General features: G+C 32.9%; 1 protein-coding gene across 3 annotated transcripts in view; it reads right to left on the bottom strand.

The window, feature by feature from the left end:
- TBCK (TBC1 domain containing kinase) overlaps nt 1-27,542 on the bottom strand; it is a 231,332-nt gene that overhangs the window by 87,544 nt on the left and 116,246 nt on the right. For all 3 annotated transcript variants that reach the window (XM_081303185.1, XM_081303183.1, XM_081303184.1), the window contains exons 21-23: nt 27,053-27,089; nt 25,917-26,078; nt 5,536-5,708 (exon numbers count right to left, since the gene is read on the bottom strand). In XM_081303185.1, the coding sequence (XP_081159311.1) occupies nt 5,536-5,708; nt 25,917-26,078; nt 27,053-27,089 (372 nt within the window). The remainder of the gene's footprint in view (nt 1-5,535; nt 5,709-25,916; nt 26,079-27,052; nt 27,090-27,542) is intronic.

Below are 27,542 nucleotides of genomic sequence, written 5' to 3'. Positions count from 1 at the left end.
TTGCTGGCATAGGGAGTGAATATCTATTTCATTCAAATGGAGTATAAAAATAAGCAGGAGTAGCTATTCTCATGCTGAACAACAACAAGATTTCAAGCAAAAATTAATCAGAAGAGATAAGGAAGGTTACTACAGAGTAGTAAAGGGAACAATACCACAATAAGCTGTAATTACATTACATAATATATGCCCAAAATGTTGGTATATGTAAATACATAAAACACACAGTTCTTCAGGTTAAGTCTCAGAATAACACCAATATGGGTGTTTGCAACACCCACCTCTCACAAATAGACAGATCATACAGACATAAAACCAATAAAGATGCTTCTGACCTAAATATTACTATAAATCAAATGAATTTAATAGACATCTATAGAAGATTTCATCCAACAACAGTCAAATTCATTTTCTTCCCAGAAGCTCATAGAACCATTTCCCAAACAGACCATGTTTTAGGTCACTAAGTAAGTCTTAGCAAATTCAAAAAAACTGATAAAATCCTTTGCATCTTATCAAGTCATATGGAATAAAATTAGAAATCGAGAGCAAGAAAAATCATAGAAACTATATAAACAAGTGGAAATTGAATAATAATACTCTTTTGAAAGAAGTGGATCATAGGAGAAATGAGAAATAAAAAAATTCCTAAATCAATCAAGAATAGTGATACACAATACTAGAGCTTAAACTATACTACAGAGCAAAAGTAAACAAAAATGGCATAGTATTGGTACCAAATAGACTTGTAGACCAATGATACAATATAGAAGACACAGAGACAAAACCACATAAATACAGTTATCTCATACTAGACAAAGGTGCCAAAAACCATACAATGGAGAAAAGACAGCCTCTTCAACAAATGGTGCTAAGAAAACTGGAAAGCCATAGGTAGCAAAAGATAACTAAACACTAAACCCTATATCTCACCATACACAAAACTCAACTCAAAGTGGATCAAGGACTTAGGAAATAGACCAGAGACTCTGGGCCTAATAGAGGAAAAAATAGGCTCAAATCTTTATCATGTTGAATTAGCCCCCCCCCCTTTTTTTAAACAAGAATCAATAAATGAGATGGTTTCAAGGTGAAAAACTTCTTCTCAGCAAAACAAATAATCAATGAGGTGAATAGAAAGCCTACAGAACGGGGACAAATTTTTACCACATGCACATCGAATAGAGTAATAATCTCCAGGATATATAAAGAACTCAAAAAACACTAAAAAAAAAAAAAAAAGAAATAACTCAATCAATAAACAGGCTAAGGAACCGAACAGATACTTCTCAGAAGAAGATATACGATCAATCAACAAATACATAAAAAAATGTTCAACATCTCTAGCAATAGAGAATACAGATCAAAACTACTCTAAAATTTCATCTCACTCCAGTCAGAATGGCAGTTATCAAGAATACAAGCAACATTAAGTGATGGTGATGATGTGGGGGAAAAGGCACACTCATAAATTGCAGGTGGGACTACAAATTGGTGCAACCAATATGGAAAGCAGTAAGGAGATTCCTTAAAAAACTTGGAATGGAATGATCATTTGACAGAGCTATCCCGCTCCTCAGTTTATACCCAAAGGATTTAAAATCACCATACTACAGTGACGCAGCCACATCAATATTTACTGCAGCTTAATTCACAATAGCTAAACTATGGAACCAACCTATTTTGAAAATATATGTATAAGAAACTGTAGTATATACATATACAATAGAGTATTACTCAATATTAAAAAAAAGAGAATAAAATTATTGCATTTGCAGGTAAATGGATGGAAATGGAAAATATCATGCTATGTGAAGTAAGCCAATCCCATAAAACCAAAGGCTGAATGTTTTCTCTGATAAGTAAAGGCTGATCCATAATGGGGGTGGGGGGAGCTTGGGAGGAATGGAGGAACTTTTAATATGGCAAAAGGGAAGGAAGGGAAGGGAGGGGGCATCGGGAGAGGAAAGATGATAGAATGAGAAGGAAATCATTACCCTAAGTACATGTATGGAAGACATGAATGGTGTGACTCTACTTTGTGTACAACCAGAGAAATGAAAAACTGTGCTCCATTTGTGTCTATAAACTGAAAATGCATTTTGCTGTCATGTGTAACAAATTAGAATAAATAAATTAATTTAAAAAAAGAATAGTGGTACAATATACCAAAAATATCTGAATATCTGGGACACTATGAAGGCATTTCTAAGAAGGAAATTTATAGTAATAAGTGCCTAAGTACACTAAAAGGGTGGGGGCGGGGAGAGAGAGATCCCACATAAAGAATCTAATGATACACCTTAAGGCCCATGAAAGCAGGGATATACTAATTCCAAAACCAGTATGATACAGGGATACTAAAATCAGAAATTAGAGAATTAAAAAAAGAAGGATCAATGAAACAGAGTTGGCTTTTTGAAATCAACAAAGATTGATAAACCCTTAGCCAGAGTAACAAAAAGAGAAAGAAGACCCAAATCAACAAAAATAGAGATGAAAAAGGAGATATCAATACAGGTATTTCTGAAAATCACTAGGGATTATTTTGAAAATATATATTCCAATAAATTGGGAAATCTAAGATATTCACAAATTTCTAGAAACATATTACCCACCCAAAGTGAACCAAGAGAATACAGAAAACCTAAACAACCAATATCATGTAATGAGACTGAAGCAATAATAATAAACTTTCTAACAATGAAAAGCCTACAACCAGATAGCCTCTTCAAATTATTTCATGAATAGAAATTCAAGAACACTCCCAAATTTGTTCTACAAAGCCAGTATCACCCTGATAGCAAAACCAGATAAATATACATCAAGGAAAGTAAACTATAGACCAAGATCTCTGATGAATATAGATGCAAAAAATCCTTAATAAAATAGTAGCTATACATATTCAAAAATACATTATGAAGCTTATACATCATGACCAAGCTGGATTCATCCCAGGAATAAAAGGTTGGTTGAACATATACAAATTGATAAATAGAATACATGACATAAATAGAATTAAGGGCAAAGATCACATGATCATCTCAATACATGCAGAAAATCCTTTAACAAAATCTGGCTTCCATTTATGTTAAAAATACTGAATAGCTGGAGTGGTGGCTCAGTGGTACAGTGCACACCTAGCATGCACGAGGCACTGGGTTCAAACCTTGGCACCACATAAAAACAAACTAATGTATCCACCTAAAACTAAAGATACATAAATACATATTTTAAAAAATACTGAATAAGCTAGAGATGGAAGAAATGATACCTTAACATCATAAAGGTTATAAATAACAAACCCCATACCCAAATCACAGTGAATGGAGAAAAACTTAAAGCTTTCCTCTAAAATCTGGAGAAGACCAGAGTGTCCACTCTTACCACTCCTACTCAATATAATTCTTAAAACTCTAGTCAGAGTAGTCAGGCAAGAGAGGAAATTTAAGGATTACAAATAGGAGAAGAACTGAAAATATCTGTTTGCTGATGACACGATACTATACTTAGATGACCCCTCCCCCTAAAACACTTCTAATAAGTGACAAACAAATTTAGCAAAGTATAATGACAAAAGATCAATATATGAAAATCAATAGCTTTTTTATATTCCAATGATGCATCTGCTGAGAAAGAAATCAGGAAAACAATTCCATTCACAATAGCCACCCCCACCATAAAATAATTCTAAAAGGCCTCTATAATGACAATTATAGAACACTGAAGAAAGAAATTGAAGATGACCTTGGAAGATGGAAGGATTTCCATATTCTTGGATAGACAGATATAATATTGTCAAAATGGCCATATTATAAAAGCAATCTATAGTTTCAATGCAATCCCCATGAAAATTTCAATGACATTTTTCATAAACAGAACTAGAAAAAATGTTCAAGAATTCATATGGGAGAAAAAAAAGACAGAATAGCCCAAACAATCCTGAGTAGTAAGAGTGAGATTAGAGGCATCAAAACACTTATCTCAAGTTTTACTACAAAGTTGTAGTAATAAAATAGCATGTATTGGCATAAAAACAGATATTCTTGCTCCAGTTAGGATGACAATCATCAAGAACATAAATAATGACAATTGCTGGTAAGGAAGTAGAGTAAAAGGTATATATTGTTAGTGGGACTACAAATCAGCACAACTACTTCGAAAGCAGTATGGAGATTCCTCAACAAACTAGGAATGGAACCACCTTATTGCTCAGCTATTGTCCCCAAGAATCAAAATCAACATACTGTAGAGATACATGCATACCAAGTTTATAACAGCAGCATTCACAGTAGCCAAATTATGGAACTAGCCTAGGTGCCTGACAAGAGATGAATGAATAAAGAAAATATGGTTTACATATACAATGGAGAGTCAATCAGCTATAAAGTATGTAATTATGTCATTTGTGGATAAATAGATGAAACTGGAAAACATCATGTTTAAGCCAGACTCAGAAAGTCAAGAGTCAAATGTTTTCACTCATATAGGGATGTTACAGGGGTAGAGGGAGGAGAAGGCATTAAAAAAAAAGGGGACAATCTCAAGAAAAGAGAAGACCAGAAACAGAAGAAGGGGATCCAGAGAAAGGGAGGACAGGAGGTTATAGGAAAGTGCTGAGGAATGAAATCTACCAAATTGTGCTACCAAGATACAAACACACTAGTGATTCCTGCATATTTATATACATGTACATATATATGTATGTGTGTATATTTATATAGACACAGACTATGTAATTATTATATACTAATTAAAATAAAAGTAATAATAGAAAGGAGATTCAGTAGACTAGAGCAAGAAGATCAGGTGAAGGAAGGAGGGGAGGGAAAGGGAAGGTACTAGGAAATGAGATTGATAAAATTATGGTACATACATGTACAAACATGCCATAATAAATCCCACTATTATGTATAATTATAGTATACCAATAAAAATAAAAATAAATTGAAAAAAACTGGAAAATGTTTATTATTAGAATATAAAATTTTACAAGTTAAAGTCTACTCTATTAAGTATATTAAAGGATCATAAAACAATATATGTAACTGAAATTCGATTTTATGGAAATCAATAATATATTGTGGTAATAGAACATTTGGAACATATGAATAATTATAACTGAAAGCTACATTCATCATATTTATAAATTGTGTTTTATAAGAAGGACAATATATAAAAACCTGAAAAACAGTTTTTCAAAATCTTCTCTTTTATCAACCAACAAATAAATTCCTATTAACAATTCTTCCTTTGCATCTGGTATCTCTTATTACACATAAACTTGATGCACACACAGATACTGTAATTGCATAGAAAATAAAATATGAAATAATGTGTAAAATAAGTTTCTTAGCTGTAATGTCTAAATAGAGATTTTTTTGAAGTATCTGTGTGAATGCAATCATATATTAGAAAATAACTCCATTAAAAAGGATATAAATAACAATATTAAGAGCAATAATAATACCAGGATATATTACTTTTGCATATATCTTCTTTTAGAATTTGTAATTTCAATCTGCAAATACATACCAGATCTGTTTTTGGAGGCTCTACACATTCAGCTGAAAAATATGGTGAACTTCTGACTCCACTGCTGTCAGAAGTTGGTTTTGGAGGTTGAGCATGCTGTCTATAAGTAGCACTTTTAGGCGTCCAACAAAATAGGTTGATTGATTCTCGTACACAGCGTTCAATGTCAATTTCTAGACAGAAAATTAAAGAGCAAATAGAGTTTGGATAGGTTTGTGAATATTAAAAAACTACATGTTTCCTAAATGTATATATGTGAATATAGCTAAGCAGATAACTAATTAGAAAAGATGCTAGTAAAAAATATAGATATTAACCAACATATCAATTCCTGGAATGGTAGACATATTTGGTGGTACTGTATGTATATGTAAATGTATGTATATAGGCATGTTTTATGAGAGTGTTTCATTGATTTACCTACATATATACATGTATGTTTGTATATTTTGGTATATTATTTAAGTAACATAAAACATGTCTTCTTATGATCCATTTACTCTGACAATGATTTTACCTTTGAAAGTAAAATAGAGAAGGAGGGGCTTGGTATTTGGGATAAGATTGACAAAAGACTCAGATGTTGATTCACCACAATTTCTACTGAAGTGTACTGAAAGCTTCATTGCCATATATTAAATAAGATATAAAATAATCAAGGCAAAATTTATCAAAATTTCAAGTCAGATATTTTTCTTTTTTTTATTGATTATTTAAAGCATTACATAGCTCATGATATATCATCTTTCATACATTTGACTCAAATTGTGTTTTGAACTCCCATTTTCACCCCAAATACAGATTGCAGAATCACATCTGTTACATATTCACATTTTTACATAATGCCATATTAGTGACTGTTGTATTCTGCTACCTTTCCTATCCCCTACTATCCCCCCTCCCCTCCCCTCCCCTCCCATCTTCCCTCTCTACCTCCCCTGCTGTTGTTCAATTCTCTCCCTTTTTTCCCTCCCCCTTGCCCCTCATAACCTCTTATAATTCTACGTATCATTGAAGGTCTCCTACTATTTCCATGTGCTTTCCCTTCTCTCTCCGTTTCTCTCCCCCCATTCGTCTTTGTTTACTGTAGTCTTTTCCTCATGCTCTTCCTTCCTGTTCTGTTCTTAGTTGTTCTCTTTATACTTTCCTGAATTTAGTGCAGAAAGGTTGAAATGAATATGATTTAAATTATTTCAAAAAAGAAACATTTTCTCAAAAGATTTTCTGATCTCAAATTTGAAATTTAGGTCCCTTTGATATAGAGACAATATGTACATAGAAACATGCAGAGATAATATGTATATTACAACTTCAAATTATTGTGTTTTTATTGGAACCATAGCACAGCTCCATTCCTGAGCAATTAATCATTCCTGTCTTTGTATAGAAATATGTGTAGGAAAAGTGGATACTTCACAGAAAGATAGAAGTGCAAAGAAGTTGACTGAGATGAAGGAATTTAGCATGGGTTAGTTTTTCACTCTATGTATTCCTAAAACAAGCAAATGTTTCCCAAGTATTTTATTTTATTTTTTGAGGTTAATGCGAATGGGGTAGTTTTCCTAATTTCTCTTTCAGAAGATTCATAACTGATACATAGAAATACATTTGATTTATGGGTATTGGTTTTATGTCCTGCTACTTCAGCAAATAGTGATAAGTTTGAGTTCTTTTCCTATCCATATCCCTTTAATTTCTTTTGTCTGTCTAATTGCTCTGGCTAGAATTTCAAGGATTAAGTTCAATAGAAGTGGTCAAAGAGGGCATCCCTGTCTTGATCCAGTTTTTAGAGGGAATGCTTCCAATTTTTCTCCATTTAGAATGATGTTGGCCTTGGGTTTAGGATAGATAGCTTTTACAATGTTGAGGTATATTCCTACTATCCCTAGTTTTTCTAGTGTTTTGAACATAAAAGGATGCTGTATTTTGTCAAATACTTTCTCTGCATCCATTGATATAATCATATAATTCTTATCTTTTAAGTGTATTGGTGTGATGAATTACATTTATTGATTTCCATATGTTGAACCAACCTTGAAACCCTAGAATGAACACCACTTGATCATGGTGCACTACAGAACACTAAAGAAAGAAATTGAAGAAGACCTTAGAAGATGAAAAGATTTTACATGCTCTTAGATAGGCAAAATTAATTTTGTCAAAATGGTCATATTACCCAAAGTGCTATACAGATTCAATGTGATTTCAGTTAAAATCCCAATGTACTTCTTTATAGAAATAGAAAAAGCAGTAATGAAATTCATTTGGAAAAATAAGAGACCCAGAATAGCCAAAGCAATCCTTAGCAAGAAGAGTGAAGCAGGAGGCATCACATTATCAGACCTGAAACTACCCTACAAGCTATAATAACAAAAACACCATGGTATTGGCACCAAAATAGACTTATAGACCAATGGTACAGCATAGAAGACACAGAGACAAACCCACATATATACAATTATCTCATACAAGACAAAGGTGCCAAAAACATACAATGGAGAAAAGGCAGCCTCTTCAACAAATGGTGCTGGGAAAACTGGAAAGCCATATGCAGCAAAATAAAACTAAACCTTATCTCTCACCATGCACAAAACTCAACTCAAAGTGGATCAAGGACTTAGGAATTAGACCAGAGACTCTGGGCCTAATAGAGAAAAAAGTAGGCCCAAATCTTCATCACATTGGATTAGGCCCTGACTTCTTCAACAAGACTCCTAAAGCACAAGAAATAAAATCAAGAATCAATAAATGGGATGGATTCAAACTAAAAAGCTTCTTCTCAGCAAAAGAAACAATCAATGATTTCAAGAGAGAGCCTACATTTTGGGACCATATTTTTGCTACACGCATGTCAAATAGAGCACTAATTTCCAGGATATATAAAGAACTCAAAAAATTTAACACCAAAACAAAACAAAACAAAAAAATACCCACAAACAATCCAATCAATAAATGGAATACGGAGCTGAACAGTCACTTCTCAGAAGAAGATATACAATCAATCAACAAATATATGAGAAAATGTTCAACATCTCTAGTAATTAGAGAAATGCAAATAAAAGCTAAGATTTCATCTCACACAGTCAGAATGCCTGTTATCAAGAATACAAACAACAGTAAGTATTGGTAAGGACTGGGGTTAAAGGCACACTCATACATTGCTGGTAGGACTGCAATTGGTATAACCAATCTGGGAAGCAGTATAGAGATTCCTATACTGGAATGGAATGGAACCACCATTTGACCCAGCTATCCCACTTCTTGGTCTATACTCAAAGGACTTAAAATCAGCATACTATAGTAACACAGCCACATCAATGTTTATAGCAGCTCAATTCACAATAGCTAAACTGTGCAATCAAGCTAGATGCCATTCAATAGATGAATGGATAAAGAAACTGTGGTATATAAACACAATGGAATATTACTCCACATTAAAAGAGAATAAAAGTATGGCATTTGCAGGTGAATGGATGGAGTTAGAGAATATCATGCTAAGCCAATCCCAAGAAACCAAAGGCCAAATGTTCTCTCTGATAAGTGGATGCTGATTCATAATGAGGCAGGGCACGGGAAAAGTGGAGGAACTGTGATTGGGCAAAGGGAAGAGAGGAGAGGGGGCATGGGGGCAGAAAAGATGGTGGAATGAGATGGAATGAGATGGACATCCTTACCCTAGGTACATGTATGACTGCATGTACGACTGCACATATCGTGCGACGCTACATCACATACAGAGAAATGTGATTTTGTGTTCCAATTGTATACAATGAATCAAAATGCATTCTGCTATCATATATACCTAATTAGAATAAATTAATTTTAAATAAACCAAGCAAATGGCGTATATTCTTATTTCTTCTGCAAAATTCCAAGTGTGTCAGCTCAGAAAGGCAATGGAAATAACTATGTTTAAAATTGCAAAGGGACAAGTTTCCTATTTCTGTTTTTGAAATAAAAGCCTTGTAAGGGAAAAAGGAAATAGGCACTTAGTATACATGGAGGGTGCTGTGTGTAGGGCTTAATCTTGGTTGTCACTGTGATTGGATTGAGGGATGCCTAGAACAATGGTAAGTCACACTTCTGTTTGAGGCCGAGTTGGAGGAAGTTGGGTCACTGGGGACATGATCTCTGAGGGTATATTAGAATCCTGGTTCCTTTCTTCCACTCTCTCTCTCTTTTTTTTTTTTACTGTATTTTTTTAAATTTTTTTTATTGGTTGTTCACAACATTACAAAGCTCTTGACATATTATATTTCATACATTAGATTGAAGTGGGTTATGAACCCCCAATTTTACCCCAAATGCAGATTGCAGAATCACTTTTGTGTCTCAGCTGCCATGAAGTACCTTGCCACATGCCCAAGGGCAAGAGGGCTTAGTGACCATGAAGCTGTGAGCCAAAATAAATCTTTACTCTTTATTTATCTCAGCTATTTTGTCAGAGCAACAAGAAGACTGATATAGAACACTAGTCATGCATTTAGTTATTTGCCATCATAAGGTAGAGAATCTTTAGCAAAGGGAAGGAAAAAATGACACTGAGCATCTACTATGCAATAAGCTTTGTATATTTTTCACTTAGTTTGTTTAATTCTTTCAATGATGCCTAAAGATGGGTATTGTAATCTTTCTACCATTTTTATTGAAGATGAAAAAGCTAAGAAAACATAAGGAAACAGACTTATGTTGTGTTCTACTATGGGTGGAATGTCTGAAGTTACTGAAGGGTTATAGGCATATTTTGTTATTTCCCAATTCATTTAGATTTGGAATAGGACCAGCAGGTCTGAAAAGATCAGTTACTCAATTAAGCATTCCTATATCTGCTATTAAGTGATTTCTGCCAATCTCACAGCTGTTTCCACTGATGGCTACACAAAGAGGTCAGATTTCATCATTCTACATGCTATTTCTATCAAAAAATTCTACAAAACAGTTAAAACAAGATTTGAAATTTGAAATTATATGAGCAATGGCTAACACAGTGAAGTGTATTTTTTAAAAAAGCTCTATAACATAATTAACCTGATATTCCACAAGGAAAAGGATACAAACACCAACTAGAAGAAAAATATAAAAATCAAAAGTTATTTTTCTCTACTCTGCTTAAGAAGAAACAGATATACTCAATGTATTTTAGAAAACTCTCAATTAAGATAGTTACTATAAAAATTTATTAGCTGAAGAGAAAAAGCTCTTAGTCATCTAAATTTGTCTTTTTGCTCTGCTTAATCCTAAAAGAATTTCAGTTCATAGATTTTGCATCTGCAGTATTCAAATCAGTTTGACCCATCTGTCTACCCAGCACAATGTTGAAATCAAGTCAATGGTCCAGATCATTTTCCATTTTCCAATGGAAAATGCCAATTTGTATCTCATTCCAAAATATCCTACTAACACCATAAACAGTTTATAGTAAATCTTGAAAATTTACTGGGGAAGTTTTAATTCCACCCTGATGGTCAGTACTGGCATATACCATATTCTCCATTCACCTGGCCCAAGTTACCTCTCCATTCCCAAATCCTTCCAAAGTACTTTGTCATAATCTAAATATAGCAAAAATATTTTGTGAACTGTATATTGCAGTGTGCAATTATTCTTATCTCTCTTCTGATACTACTATTTTCTCTCCTACATCATAATTATTTGTATAGCGCATTGTGAATAAAGCATGTACCCTAATTACAGTTCCTCAGGTTTGAACCAAAGATACTTTGAGATTCTAAGTGAAATAACTTATCTAAATTGGTTTCTTGATCCTTCTTCATAACTACTGTGTCTCTTATAAACACTGAATTATGTTCAGCATGATAAAAACATCTCACGTTTACCTTTGGGCAAAGGTAGGTAAAAAAAAAATACATTTCAATTGAAACCTTCTTTTTATACTTTAACGGCTGCTGAGTTGCTTCCTAGATCTATTGATAAGTTGTTTTAGTGGCACTTCTTTTTACTATTATCCAGTTCTCTTCAGCTCTCCTCTATATATGATCCGTATTTCTGTGAGGAGGATTAAAAATTAAAAAACATTATTTTCTTTCTTGATTTATTTCATCATTTTGATGGATCATATTTTCTAGTAGTATACAAGAAAGGGTGCATAGGAGGAAACTTATTTGTAAACTTTGCATGTCTTTTATATCTTTATCCTGCCTTTGAATGATGGTTTGACTATGCATAGTATCTAGAATTCAGTATTTTGAAATGAAATGAAAAAATGTTCTGTTTCTTAAAAAACTCCCTGATCTTTCATACTTGTAATATCTTTTTATAGTTACCTTTTTGAGGATATTCCTTTTTTCAGATTGGATGTTTTGTACATAGGAGCTGGGTTTGGTAACTGAGTGTTCATTAAAGGGGAAACTGGGGAGTAGTTATTTTGTTAGAGGACCCTTAAGTAAGCTATTTCTCTTTCAGGGGAAATACAGTTTCTCTAGGAAATTCTTTCATATTCTCAATTACCTATTGACATCCTTCTGGGAATTGACTATGTTGTTAAGGAGTGGGGCAGTAGTTGGGGTTATACCTATATACAGTCACTTAACTCCTCTCTTATGCTTCTTGACTCTCAGTTTGAAGACTCTCTAATTCCATCATGTGAAGGACAATCTATCCATACTTGATAATGTTTTACTGAAGTAAATAAAGATTGTCTTTTTCTATACCAACTTTCCTTCCATTTATGTATTTCCTTTTGTGTTGGGAAATGTCACAGTTGCTGTGGACAATGTAAGATACAACTCAGAGTAAGATAGAGATACATTCAGTTTGGTGTAATGGCAGATATCTACATTTGAAATAACTTATGAGTACTGACAATGATTTTCTTTGTCACCAAACTGAAGCCTAGCTCCTTATCAACTTAATTTTAAATTTGGCCTATACAGCCTTGACAAAAAATTAACAGTTTACAATAGCTTAAGACCACATCCCTAGGACAACACTAGCCTTTTTTAAAGTGCTTGCCTGTGAAAACACAGGATGCCAAAAGAATTTACTGTTAGTTCCAATTGGCGCCTGAAGAAAGAGGCCCTGTCTTCCTGTATCCAGTGGGAAGGTAGGAGCCTAATAAGCATGAATTAGCAAACCCTATGGGTTTCACATGAATCAACCTACATGCCCCCTGTTTTGTAATTTCGTTTTTACCTAACTCCATTAAGCTACTGCTTACTCAGTTCATTCTGCCTTTAAACACCCGATAACTTCTGTATAATCCAAAAGTGAGTTCACATCTCACTGGACTATTTCTCTTATTCTCACTACTTTATCTAGTATCTGCCTTTATTTATCTTTAACATTATAGTTAAGTTATTGCCAACTCTAGAAATGGTTTCTGGGAGTAATTTCACTACCCTCTATGCAGGTACAGGGGATATAATGCAAAATGAATGTGTTCCAACACTGGAAACTAATGGGTAGCATAGGACAAACATGGTTGAAATATACACAGCCCAAAATCAGACTATGAAAAATTCTTCCACATATTAAACATACAAAACAGTAAATCAAGAATTTGACTTTTTTGAGTACCTTTGTGAAAGGAGAAGTATTTTCCTTTCAGAAATATATTTAATAATGCCACATACATAGTTAAAATACGCTAATAACACTTTCTCCTTTTTTTGATAGAAATTTAACAAAATACATTTGTGTGTTTATAGGAAACAAACCTGAAGCACCACAATAAATACAACTGTGTAAAAAATCATTCTTTATGCATTGCTACTATCAAAAGTAAAAATTCAATCAACCCTGCCAGTGGAAAGACTGATTACTATTTTCTCTATAAGAACTAATGGACATTATTGTCACGTTGCAAGGAAAGTATGAAGCCAAAACATTAAGAAAAATATCTTGAGAGATGTGTTAGATTTTAATTAACAAAGTTATGGTATTTTTCCATTTTGTAATTTGTTGTGATCTCTTTGTTCATTCTAAATGATCTTCCTTTTAAAAAATATTTATTCTGGGCTGGGGATGTGGCTCAAGCGTTAATGTGCTTGCTGGCATGTGTGCGGCCCAGTTTGATCCTCAGCACCACATACAAACAAAGGTGTTGTGTCCGCTGAAAACTAAAAAATAAATATTAAAAAATTCTCTCTCTCTCTCTCTTAAAAAAATTTATTCTTTATTTGTAATTGGGCACAATACCTTTATTTTATTTATTTTTATGTAGTGCTGAGGATGGAATCCAGAGCCTCGAATATGCTAGGTGAGCCCTCTACCGCTGAGCCACAACCCCAGCTCCTCTAAACGGTCTTTAATAGCTCAATTCAGTACTATAATTTATATCCTCTTTTGAAAAAAGGGCGGCCTCCCCACATTGTATAAGCTTCAGGCCAAAAATATGGCTTCTTCTGAGATGGTAGAGGAGCAGACCCTTGCCTGGCAGGGCAACAAAGATCTGTGTGGGTGAAGAAATGGACCATTCCTTATGCCTATATTCAAGTGAGTATTCTCTGGTTTCTTGCCTTTGAGTAATTCACTGATCCACACTTAAGGATTGTTCATAAGTAGTATCAAACTAAAAAACTAAGTAAGGATAAAATGTTACTAGAAAACTAAAAAACTAAGTAAGGATAAAATGTTACTAGAAAGAGAGAATGTGTGAAATCCATCTAAAACATTACAAATCTCTCAGGACTTTTTTTTCATGGAATTTATTTTGATCCAGAGTAAAATTCAACAGAAACTGTTTTACCATATTCTTGAACTTATCTACGTGCAGCTCTCTTTCTGTTACTTGGAACACAGCATTTTAGAGGTGTCCCAATCATCTTCCATACTACGGTCAGAATCATTTTTCTAAAATATTCCACTTTTTTTTTTTGGCTTAAAGCATTTCTTTTTTTTTTATTGGTTGTTCACAACATTACACAGCTCTTGACATATCATATTTCATACATTAGATTCAAGTGGGTTATGAACTACAAATTTTTACCCCAAATGCAGATTGCAGAATCACGTCGGTTACACATCCACAATTTTACATGATGCCCTATTAGTAACTGTTGTATTCTGATACCTTTCCTATCCTCTACTATCCCCCTCCCCTCCCCTCCCATCTTCTCTCTCTACCCCATCTACTGTAATTTATTACTCTCATTGTTTATTTTCCCATTCCCCTCACAACCTCTTATATGTAATTTTGTATAGCAATGAGGGTCTCCCTTCATTTCCATGCAATTTTCCTTTTCTCTCCCTTTCCCTCCCATCTCATGTCTCTGTTTAATGTTAATCTTTTCTTCCTGCTCTTCCTTCCTGCTCTGTTCTTAGTTGCTCTCATTATATCAAAGAAGACATTTGGTATTTGTTTTTTAGGGATTGGCTAGCTTCACTAAGCATAATCTGCTCTAGTGCCATCCATTTCCCTGCAAATTCCATGATTTTGTCATTTTTTAGTGCTGCGTAATACTCCATTGTGTATAAATGCCACATTTTTTTTAATCCATTCATCTATTGAAGGGCATCTGGGTTGGTTCCACAGTCTAGCTATTGTGAATTGTGCTGCTATGAACATCGATGTGGCGGTATCCCTGTAGTACGCTCTTTTAAGGTCTTCAGGGAATAGTCCGAGAAGGGCAATAGCTGGGTGAAATGGTGGTTCCATTCCCAGCTTTCCCAGGAATCTCCATACTGCTTTCCAAATTGGCCGCACCAATTGGCAGTCCCACCAGCAATGTACAAGAGTACTCTTTTCCCCACATCCTTGCCAGCACTTGTTGTTGTTTGACTTCATAATGGCTGCCAATCTTACTGGAGTGAGATGGTATCTTAGGGTGGTTTTGATTTGCATTTCTCTGACTGCTAGAGATGGTGAGCATTGTTTCATGTACTTGTTGATTGATTGTATGTCCTCCTCTGAGAAGTGTCTGTTCAGGTCCTTGGCCCATTTGTTTATTGGATTATTTGTTATCTTATTGTCTAATTTTTTTTTGAGTTCTTTGTATACTCTGGATATTAGGGCTCTATCTGAAGTGTGAGGAGTAAAAATTTGTTCCCAGGATGTAGGCTCCCTATTTACCTCTCCTATTGTTTCTCTTGCTGAGAAAAAACTTTTTAGTTTAAGTAGGTCCCATTTGTTGATTCTTGTTATTAACTCTTGAGCTATGGGTGTCCTATTAAGGAATTTGGAGCCCGACCCCACAATATGTAGATTGGAGCCAACGTTTTCTTCTATCAGATGCAGAGTCTCTGATTTGATATCAAGCTCCTTGATCCACTTTGAGTTAAATTTTGTGCATGGCGAGAGGAGGGGATTCAGTTTCATTTTGTTGCATATGGATTTCCAGTTTTCCCAACACCATTTGTTGAAGATGCTATCCTTCCTCCATTGCATGCTTTTAGCCTCTTTATCAAATATAAGATAGTTGTAACTTTGTGGATTAGTCTCTGTGTCCTCTATTCTGTACCAATGGTCCACTCGCCTGTTTTGGTACCAGTACCATGCTGTTTTTGTTACTATTGCTCTGTAATATAGTTTGAAATCTGGTATCGCTACACCACCTGATTCACACTTCCTGCTTAGAATTGCTTTTGCTGTTCTGGGTCTTTTATTTTTCCATATGAATTCCATGATTGCTTTATCTATTTCTACAAAGCATTTCAATTGCAGGGAGAATAAAGCCCAAATTCTTCCACATGTCATGCAATGTTCCCTGTAAACAGTACTCCATATATTCTCACCAGTTTTTATCACCACCACTATCTCATTCAGTCCTGATATCCTTCCCTTGCATCCTACTCTTTAGTCATTTTACCAGCATCCTACTTACATTAAGATGGCTAGGAAGTTTCATACCTCTGTGTCATCTTTATGTCGTTTTCTAAGCTTTCAGTCTTTTCTTCCCATCCTATTCAGGAATATAATATCTTTTTTATTTTTATGGTCCCACTTGCAATAGTACTTTCCTGTCATATAATAAAGTTTGTTAAAAATGTATGGAATGAATAAAGTTACTGACCTAATATCTCACAGAAAGTGAATGAAATTTTCAGACACACAATTTATTCACTTTAGATTTTTTTTTTTTTTACAGCACAAAACACTAAAGCAAAGGTGGTTAGTTTTCTCATTGCTAAACATTATTGAACAAGACTAATTATACACATATATACAGATACTCTTTAACACATATATGCATATACACACTCATTATAGAAAGTCACTAAATATTTGTTTGAATGAAAGAAAGAATGAATATTTAAACATAATTTTGGCAATATCTAAGGGGAAATATGGTACAGTGTGCTACTGGGCTCCTGATTTAATTCAACCAGCCTTCCAAATCTGGTACAAGCTCATGCAATTACTGCAGCATTTTGCTGTGCATTTATCATACCTGCTGCTTAATGCCTACAATGCAATGAGCATAAATAGAAAATTCAATCAACACTGCTGATATGTGTATACTTAAATTGTTTTCAGTTTTTAACATAATTGTTTTTAAAAGTTAGCAGTGGGGTGTACTGTACTATACTATAGTGCAAAGCAGCTGGTGTTGAAACAGAGTACACCTCAGGAAAAAGAATAATGCAGAAGCTTGGAATATTTAGCACCAGATCAGCTCAGTCATCATTTTCTCTTTCTTTTACACTTAGTGGTAATCACAAACAAAACAGGAGTCTTGATATCTGTGGCAAATACAGCCTTGTGTTCAAGTTCATTAAGCAGTTTTTCTATTACTTATAATTTATACAGAATAATTGAAATGGTTTTAATTTTTCAAAGGAAATGCAGCAGCTTGTAATAAAAATAAGAAAATTCTAGACATTCCCTCTATGCTACATAATTTTGAAAAGAGCCTAATAACAGCGGTATATTCTTCTTTACAATCTGGTCTGTTCATTTGTTCTATTTTATTTTATTTAAATTGACTTGACACTGCACTCATAGAAGGAACATGTGATTCAGAAGTTATTTTCTATTCTGTTGAAGATCACCATTTAAAACAGGCCACATATCAAATTACTTTCATTTTTGTGCTAAATGTAAAGAAATAGAGGGCTAGATAGGAGAGAAAGATAAAAGGGGACCCACAAGTATTATCACCTTATTAAAATACAAATCACATATTGAACAATATATGATAAATGCCATTTTTAAACACATTTTGGTTCTTAAATTCTCACTGCCAACAACATCAGTGTGTGTGAGAAATTTTTAAAGATAGTTTCTAATCTTTAAATGTTTCTGTGGTTACTCAAAAGTAAACAGTATTCTGTTTAAGCAATTTGAAACCTCAAAGCCCATATAAACTGTCAACAATAAAACAAACAAATTCCATCATTGATATCTTGTGACAGATATGCTGAATCACTCTGATATAAACTATAAGATAATTTTTGGATTGGTCACAAAAATTAAGAGTAGAAACTCCCTTTCAATCTTAAAATAAATAGACCGTAGTGACAAACTTCCTTATTAGATTTTTTAAAACTTGGGATGTGATCTAAAATGTAGCAGTACTCTAATGAAATCTTAATTTTCAAGGTAAGTGGAAAATTCATATCAATCCTGACTTTGTTTTTCATTATAGTTCCCAACATCTAAGAAACATTGTGACTTTGTAAACTGTTTACGTGCTGCAAAATTAGTTCTGTTTTAAGAGCACCTCCGAGATCAGTGTTATGAGAATTTTTCCAGCTTTCCAGAATCATGTCACAATATGAGAGACTTCACCAGTCATGCCATTGACTTTGTGTTTTCCATAATCATTTATTTCTGCTTAGAAGTCATGTATTGTAACATCTGTTTTCAAATTTCTCCCTTTTTACAGAAATAATGCAGTTGTGGCTCCCCAAGAAGATTGATATAACCTGAGATTTTGAAAATAACTTTTTCATGGAGTTTTATTTTAGTGACTATACAACCATGCAATCCATGTAAATAAAACCAAATCAACTACTTTCTCATTTATCTTTAGCCAGCTTTCAATTCAAGATAATTTAATATATCGTCTAAATAATAAATCATCTAATGTTAATATCCAGCTTTTACAGGTGGATGGGGAGAGGGCCATAGAAAAAATCTCCACATTTAATTTCTGTTATGACTGTGCTTTTGCAAATCCAAGATGTACATCCATGGACATCACATACTTACAAGCATTAAGTGTGAATAATTAATGTACTCTCAGCTTAAGGTAAAATGGCCTCATTCTTATAGACTTGACAATTTAAAACTTCCACTAAACAACTGTGTGCTGCAAGTGTAACTTTCACCAGAACAATTCTTTACCTTACAGCAGGCTATGAGCCAGGAAAAAAATTATGAATTACTACTAGTATTACTTATGTTAAAAAATGCTTTGTTTAACCCAAGATGGAGCTCCTTTAAAGGAATGTACACAGACAAGAATGCTCCACAAATATCAATATAGCCATTCATTCCTATTTTGGTAAGTGATGCTATTTTCAACAGTACATTTCATTATTTCAGGGACATTGAATTGAAACCAAATATCTCTATAAATATATATATATATATATATATATATATATATATATATATATATATATATATATATATATATATATATATATATACCTGCTGCTTAATGCCTACAATGCAATGAGCATATTTAAATATCTTGAGCAGGATGCTGTATGCTCCTTTTTTGTCTGTACTCTCCATCCTCTTTTCTAGTCACCTTCTCAAAAGGACTTCCATCAGTTTGTTGTTTGGGGCTTTTCAGCGCTTTCTTCCCTCTGTCTAGTAAAGTCTGCCCGTCATTTCTCTTTTCAAACAAAGAAGTCACAAATCAGTAGCCCACTGGCTATAGTCAGTTATATTTGACTCAAGTTTATAGATTAAAAAAAAATTGAGCCACTGTTTACAATTGGGAGATTATACACAAATAGTATTATAATCCTATTTCATTTATATCTATCCCTAAATGAACAAATAGTTCTCAATTTTACAGTTAAAAATCTTTTTAAATACTTTTGAAACTTGGGAAATAAATAATATACATTCTTTTAATATTATACTACATAATGTTGAAATTTTTCCCTATGGAATTTATTCCTCTCATAGAGGAAGACAGAACCAACAAGGTTTATTTCACTGGGTTCCACAGCTTATGAAATTATACGAAGCCTTCTTAATGGAGGAGAGCAAATGGATATGCTGCCAGACTCTGGAAAATGTAGGAAAGAGGGTTCCTTCGTTGCATGGAGGTGGGAGAACTCCCATCAGTCCCTTCCATGTTTTCTTAGAACTCAACCCCTGGGAAGAGAGGGTCTTAAGACTGGTCCTTGAGTGGGCTGGGGTTGTGGCTCAGTGGTAGAATGCTCGCCTAGCATGTGTGAAGCCCCGGGTTTGATCCTTATATTTTATCACATATAAATAAATAAAATAAATGTATTGTGTCAAACTACAACTAAAAAATAAATGGGGAAAAATAAAAAGACTGGTCCTTGGGAAGTTGGGGAGCTCTCCATGTTTCATGTTGTAACTATCGGCTCCAGGTCTCTGTTCTTACTAAGAGCTCAACTTCTTGGGACTTCAACTGACTTCTTTCTACAAAAGAACAAATCTATGTAACCAGCAATGGGGGGACAGCTCAGTATGGCTCTGTCCTTATGACTCAAGGAGCTTGTCATGCATATTAGGGTGAATAAAGTTATATGTGTGTATACTCATGTAAGTATACATGTGGGGGATATATCACCTCTATAGATTGGAAGTAAGCCAGACAAACTTAAAAAAAAAAAGCCATTCACTGTAAAATCAGAGTGTTGTTATTGTTTAATGTTAATGGTTTTCGATAGTTATTGTAAATAAACATTGCATTTTGAAATTTATTCCCACAGGCAGTAACAATGAAAGAACAGCAATTAATAAATAATAAAGAGAACTTAATGAATAAATAAATACCTACTGTATCTATGTTCTCCTCCTTTTTATGTTGCTAAGTCCTGAACTAAATATTTCTTATGGGGTGTGTGTGTGTGTGTGTGTGTGTGTGTGTGTGTAATATATATAATATATAGATTTTTGATTACTGAAAGGATATTTCATATCTAACATGACATCTATCCATTATCCATTATCCTGCATAATATATTTAAGAAAAATCCAGTGTTGGTATGTATGTCTTTGAATTAGTTTATAGTTCTTGCCAATCATGCATTCCCATTCTGAAAGTTACAGATGCCATCAACCATTTGCATGTACTCAGAATATCTCACAAAACATTAAAGTATCAAATGTTTACAATCTGATAAGTTAGGAAACTAATACTTAAGTTGTGGTGTTTAGGATCTCATTACATTCATGTGGATAAAGGAAAATATACTACCAATTTTTATGTCAATATGGAAAAGTTAAAAAGTGTTTTAATACTAACTGAGCATTATTTGCCATTTTCAAACTAAATTTCCACCCCACCCCCAACATATGCTATGCCTGAATTTCAATGTATTTTTTTAAATCTTTTCTTTCTTAGAAGTTGTTTTTTAATACTTACCTAATTAGGGTTGTCCAATGTAGCAAATATAAATGTAGGAGATGGAGTAAAATTGAGTCTCAAATAAACAATATTCATTTGGGATATATTTATTTTAGTAGTATTATCTGAAATTTATATTTAATGAGGCATACTGATTTTGTCTGACATTCAAATGTCTTATAATATGACTTATACTATAACAAAATGGTGTACAAAGCAAATCTTGGGTTTTAAAGATTTTAGACATGTGAGGAAGCTAGGGAAATCCTTAATATTGCTATCTGGTTAAATACAAGGAAGGAAAATAGATTAAGTCTTGATTTTACCAATCACCTGCTAGAGGTCCATGAGAACTTATAACCAAGAATAGGTATCATCCTTCTCCCCTTCCCTAGCACAAGAATCACCAGAATTGCCTTAAAATCAATGGAAATTTTAGTAAGACTAGATTATACAATTGACTTTAATCAATATAAGCACCTTTACCTATCCACCTATAATTCCACAACACATATAATACTTTCTGAACTAGTGAAAATAGTGAGATGGTACTAATATTTTTCATGTTTTTGTTGAAAATTAAATCATATTACAAAGTATGTAGGTGATACTAAAATGCTTAAATTTCATTCAAAACTTTTCTATTAAATTAAGCTTCTCTAATTGAAAAATCACTACACAACTAAGATTTTTCAGCCAAATGCCGATTTCTTCCTATAGAAGAGGATTTGAAACTTTTCATATGCTGAAATCTTTCAGTATACTATTACCTTCTAAACAGTTTATATATGCATATTTCTCCCAATGTTAAAGCCATTATTTTAATCTCAGAATAAGTTAAGTTTTCTTCCATACAGATTTACCATTATTTTTTCTACAGAGTTCTCTAAGAAAAATATTCCTGCCTCTAAATATTTCTGTCTTTGAAAATAATCAGTTTTTTTGTATAACCTCTGGGGATTAGCAAGGATGGGGGAATGTGATGGTCATCATATACAAAATACATGTATGAAGATTTGAATTTGGTGTCAACATTCCTTATATACAGAGATATGAAAAATTGTGGAATATATATGTATTAAGAATTGTAATGCAAAAAAAAGGAGTACACGTATAATGACATAATTTGGTGTGAGCATACTTTATATACAGAGTTACAAAAAATTGTGCTGTATATGAGTAATAATGAGTGTAATGCATTCCACTATTGTCATGTATTTAAAAATAAGGAAAATAATCAGGGATGCATCGTTATTGATATGTTCAATTGATACTCAACTGTACAAAGGAATATAAAACAAAACAATAAAACAAAAAGCATTTAAACATCTCAGTTGTCAGAAATCCACTCTAAAATTATTATCCTTTTGGTTTTACTTAGATATTATTCTTCAAAACTGCATGGATATATCTCCAAAGAAAAATTTAAAAGCCAAAGAGGGTACTATAGCAGAATATCAGAGAGAGAGAACAAAGACTGGGAAACCCCATATTGTAACTGAGTTTAAAAAGTGGTAACCTTGGAAACTACTCTCTTAAAAGCAGCAGCCAAAATGCATTATTAGATGGTGGTATGAAAAGCCAAGTATTTCTCCCAAAATATCCTGCCATAGCTGAGCATGGTGGCACATGCCTGTAATCCCAGCAACTCAGTAAGCTGAGGCATGAGGATCACAAATTTGAGGCCAGCCTCAACAAATTAGTGATGCCCTAAGCAATCAAAACCCTGTCTTAAATAAATAAAACAATTAAAAGGGCTAAGGATACAGTTCAGTGGTAAAGCACCCCTGTTCAAGCAATGTTAAATGTACCAATCTCAAAGTAATCTGTTCTAGTACAAGCATGGCACACATACCAATACATGTCAAGAGCATTCAGGAAAAATTTCTAGCATCGTTTGTACTTTCTTGGAATGTAAAATCACAATATATCGCCTTCTACAATGCAACAATTTTTGATCAAAAGAACTGTGATTTTCTGCTGAGTTTCCCCTACAAAAATTTAAGAGGTAGTATTCAATGAAGAAAAGGAGGACGAATGGACATGGAACTTAAGTATAATTTCATGTTATATATTCCTAACAAATGTAAAATGTTAAATGCAACATATACTTAAAAATACTTGTGTATATGCCTATCAGTTTTTTTGCCAGTTGCATTATATATATTATCTTTAATTCTCACAACAACTCTAAAGTAGATATTATCGTCAAACATTTACTGAAAATTTTGCAATGTACAGGACTTTTTCCAATGAGAATCAATAACTTTTTAGAGTTTCCCTGGCTAATATGTATCATATCTGGGATATGAACTCATATCTATCTCACCCTATAGACCATATTCTCTCAGCAGCAGTACCCCACTCAGTTTCCCAATTTACACAGGTAGTGAATGGTGGAATCAACACTCAAACCCATGTCAGTCTAGACTCCCAAGCCTGGGTTCTCTATTGACTATAGTGTGATGTCTATAAGCAAGGAAAAGAGATAGTCTTCTTACTAATAATGTGTACTTAACATTAAAGACTTATTTGATTTTTCAGGTAATTCTTCATTAGATTTTGCTAACAAATCTGTGTGATCATTAATTTATACAAAAGACAATTGGGGAAATTGCTTCATTTATACTACCAATAGGAAAGTATGTTATATAAAATGAAAAAAGTGAGGAAAATTATAACAACAGTGACTTAATGATAATAATCACTTATATAGTTTTTTAGATATACTGACTTAATACAACAATCTATGCATAGAATACTTACTATTATCATTCTCATATAATCAAAGACGAAAGGATTAAGTCATTTCTCTAAGGTTGCACTGGTGAAAGTAGTAGAGGCAGGATCTGAGCCTAGGTGATATCACTGCATATTTCATGCTCTTAAGGACTAGACTATTAAGAACTAAAAAAGATGCCAATCATGTTCACAAGGTTCCCAACTGGATGGTGGTTTTTTTTTTTTGTTATATTAGTGTCAATACACATTTTGTACAGTGGATTGTCAATCTCCTTTAGTAAAGAACAGAGTTAAATTTGTTCTGTTTACTGATTATTTAAACTCAGATAAGTAGGAGTTCAGTAAAGCATAACATATTTACTGAGTTCAAATTAATGCTTAATCTTAGCCTTACTTTATCTAAAAAGTCTGTCTCAATAATTGGAAGTGAAATATACAGTTAGCCTATTGGTCCTTTCTTTGTAGACTAGAAAAATAGCATATCTGTTTCACATATGTTCTACATTTACATCATCTAAAACTTTGAGATGTTAGTGTGCAAAAGGTTACTCCAGATTCACTTTTTTAGATTTCCCCTGGTCACTTCCAAATTCCTTCAAGAATTGTTGAGGGTAGGAGAATAAAAAAGACAACTTTTAAAACCTACCTGAGAATGCTATCTCAAATAAATGCACTGTGATTAAAACAAAACACAGATGTACTTAAAGACCAAGTTTGCAATGAAAACCTTTATGCTTTTTGAAAGAGGTCATATTTTTTCTTAGAAGCCTCTCTCTCCCCTAATAGGAATCATATACAATGACCAGAATAATGGCATTGTGGATCAGGGTAATTCACATACAAAGAAGGTGTCCTATTTTCAAAGGTTAAGGAAGAGAGATACTTTCTCAATTATTCAGTTATAACAAATGTATACAGTTTTATTATTTCAGAAATAATATTTTTAGTGGGCAAGCAGGGTTACCACTAATTTGTCTATAAAAAATTAAAACAGATTCCTTCACTGGTGTTTAATGGAAATATTTATATACGAAATAGGAAAGGCATTAAATTTGCTTTATTTCAAAATGCAAAATCAGCATTTTCAATATACATATTTTTATAACTGACCAGAAAAATTCTTTTAATCCTAATCAATCAACTTCTATTTACTTTGGCAAGTTGAGAATGACAAGAAAACATCTGTAGGGTACAGACAGTATTCTTAGATTATGAAACTAGCTTCTCTGTTCCTGTTCAAAACCAAAAATAAACAACACAACAACAAAAAACTTGACAATTTTCATAAAACATTTCCCAGAAAAAAATTAAAGAACTAAACTATTATTTGTTTACATATGAAATAACACATTTTAATTAAAATTTGATAAATTAGCTGATGGTGATATTTTTAGTTTTGGGGGCAGGAGAAAGGAAAAGTTTTAAATTACCCCAAGGCATTTTGTTACTATTTTCCCCCCAAAAGATGAAGATTTTCAACAGATAATACAGAATGAAACACAGATCATCCACTAAAAATAAAAAGCAGATAGGAAGCAGGTTTCTTATTCCTTTTGAGGCTTAATACAGATAACTTTAGAGTACCTTTCTCTATTTATTTGGTTTTCAGGAAAATTTATTTCTTATGTAATTTAAAGTGTGTTTATTATCAGTAGTAACTTGTGCTTGTCTGAAAATATGAAGGACAGCAAAGCAAAAAGCAGAAGGAATGGAATCAAAGAAATACTGTGAAAAAAGTAGAATTTTTCTACCTAAAAATATTTCAGTTTCTGCAAAAATAGCTTTTGTACCCCACTTTCACAAATTTACTTACATCCTAAGAGCCACGGTAGTTTTTTTTTTTTTTTTTTAAACCACAGCATCAAGTGTATAGTTGCTATCCATTTGTCTACATTTAAGCATTCAACCCCTAGATTTACAAACTCCTCACTTGGGAATACCCTATACAACTTAACTTACTATCTTGTATGGTATGACAGAATTTCACTGAAGTTTGATTTGTACCCTGAAGGGCAAAGTTTCTTTCTCTCTCTCTCATAAATTTTTCCTCCTTAAAATTGTTATTGTCAGGTCTTTTGGTCACAGCTACAAAAATGCTAACTAAAACAATGGCTTAAAAATATCTCATTATTTTACACTTAAATTACATTTAGTTATTCCATTTATTTAGACCTCTACCTGGTAAATCAGAGAAGAGAAGAATGCATTCATTAAAGCCATTAGCCAAAAGCCGGTCCCTCAGTTGCTGGAGAATTGCTACTCCAATACAGAATGGGAAAGAGGAATTTCCAAGTAGTAAAGTATCCCAGAGGTGGAAAATTTTGTGCAGTGGAAATACATCTGTAGAATGATTTTTAAAAATTAATTAAGTTAAAAATTAAAATAAACAACAATAATAACCTGCTTGACTAGATATATCAGTATTATTTTATGGTCCAAACTATTCTTTAGGAGCTAATATTACAAACTGTTTTTATAAAATGTTTATTTAGTTTTGTCACCTTATAGCTTCCTAGGGTCTCCTTAAATTAATTAATTATCATATCAGTCAAATAGATGACACTTTCTAACTTATCAATATTGGTATATATGTACAATTCATAACATTTCTCCCCAGAATTATTTAGTTATATTATTATACAAGTTTATTTATGTAGATAAACCTTAATTGTTTTATATACAGTAAGATTACATCCCCATTATGCATTATAAACACCTGCTTTATTAAATATTCATCAAAAATATCCTTTTAACAGTCTTCTATTTTTATAACTCCTTTTTTCATTTAATAATATTGTGGATATCTTCCCAGGCCCATGCATACAGATCTATTCCAAATATTATTCCATTTATCCCGTGCACCATATTTAAGTAAGGATGTTCACTGTATTAATATTTATAAGTAAAGTACAACATTCACATAATCTGCTTAATTTCTAGGAGTCCTCCTAGTTTAGAAAATAAAACTGTGAGTTATTATAGAATCTCTAGAAATTAAGCCTAATTTGGTTGTAAAATATAGCCTTGATACCTTTAGATAAACCCCCCAATTGATGTTAAATACTGTTTTCAAAGGGGGAAAGGCTTGAATGAATACCATGAAATATAAAATAAATTTTCAACCTATACAATTTATATTTTAATGTTCAGGGGTCAGAACATTGAAATTATTTTATACTCACCTTTATCATGCAAGAACCACATAGGGGATGCATATTAAATTTGCTTAATATTATTACAAATATAAAATGTCAGGGAAGAATAAAACTGTATTTTTGCTAATACAATTCTAAAAGAGGAAAAATAATACTTACGAGTAAACATGGTGAGAAACCAAGGGATGGCATAGAGCTATGAGCAGGAGTACAGGGGATGGATAAAGAAGAAACAAAAGACAAAATTAGAATGATAAACTAAATAAATAAACTAATAATAAACTAAACTGAATGGTTAAAAAAATTCTATGTTTTGGTCTATTCCATTGATTAAAAATAAAAAAAACAATGCAGGTAACTATAATTATTGCCACAAATACTTATTTTGTAATATCTGTCTATATTACAAATATAGATGACTTCTTCAGGAATCATTCACAGAATACCTTCATTTGATCAGAGGATACCCTCCAGATCATAGCTAATTCAAGTGCCATACTAGTATGCTATTTTTAAGGGTGCACTTTTCAGTGACACAAAAATACCGCTGAGATTTTAAAGATTCTTGTAATAGTTTAGCTTATGTGACAAAGTGATTAGATCAGAGGACTCAGGTATCTGATTAAATAATATTTTGGGGTGTGTCTCT

The sequence above is a fragment of the Spermophilus citellus genome (genome assembly GCF_964194105.1).
Source record: "Spermophilus citellus genome assembly, chromosome: 8".
In the NCBI taxonomy this organism is placed as follows: Eukaryota; Metazoa; Chordata; class Mammalia; order Rodentia; family Sciuridae; genus Spermophilus; species Spermophilus citellus.
Note: the sequence above shows the minus strand (reverse complement) of the source record. Positions and strands in the feature narration are given on the sequence as shown.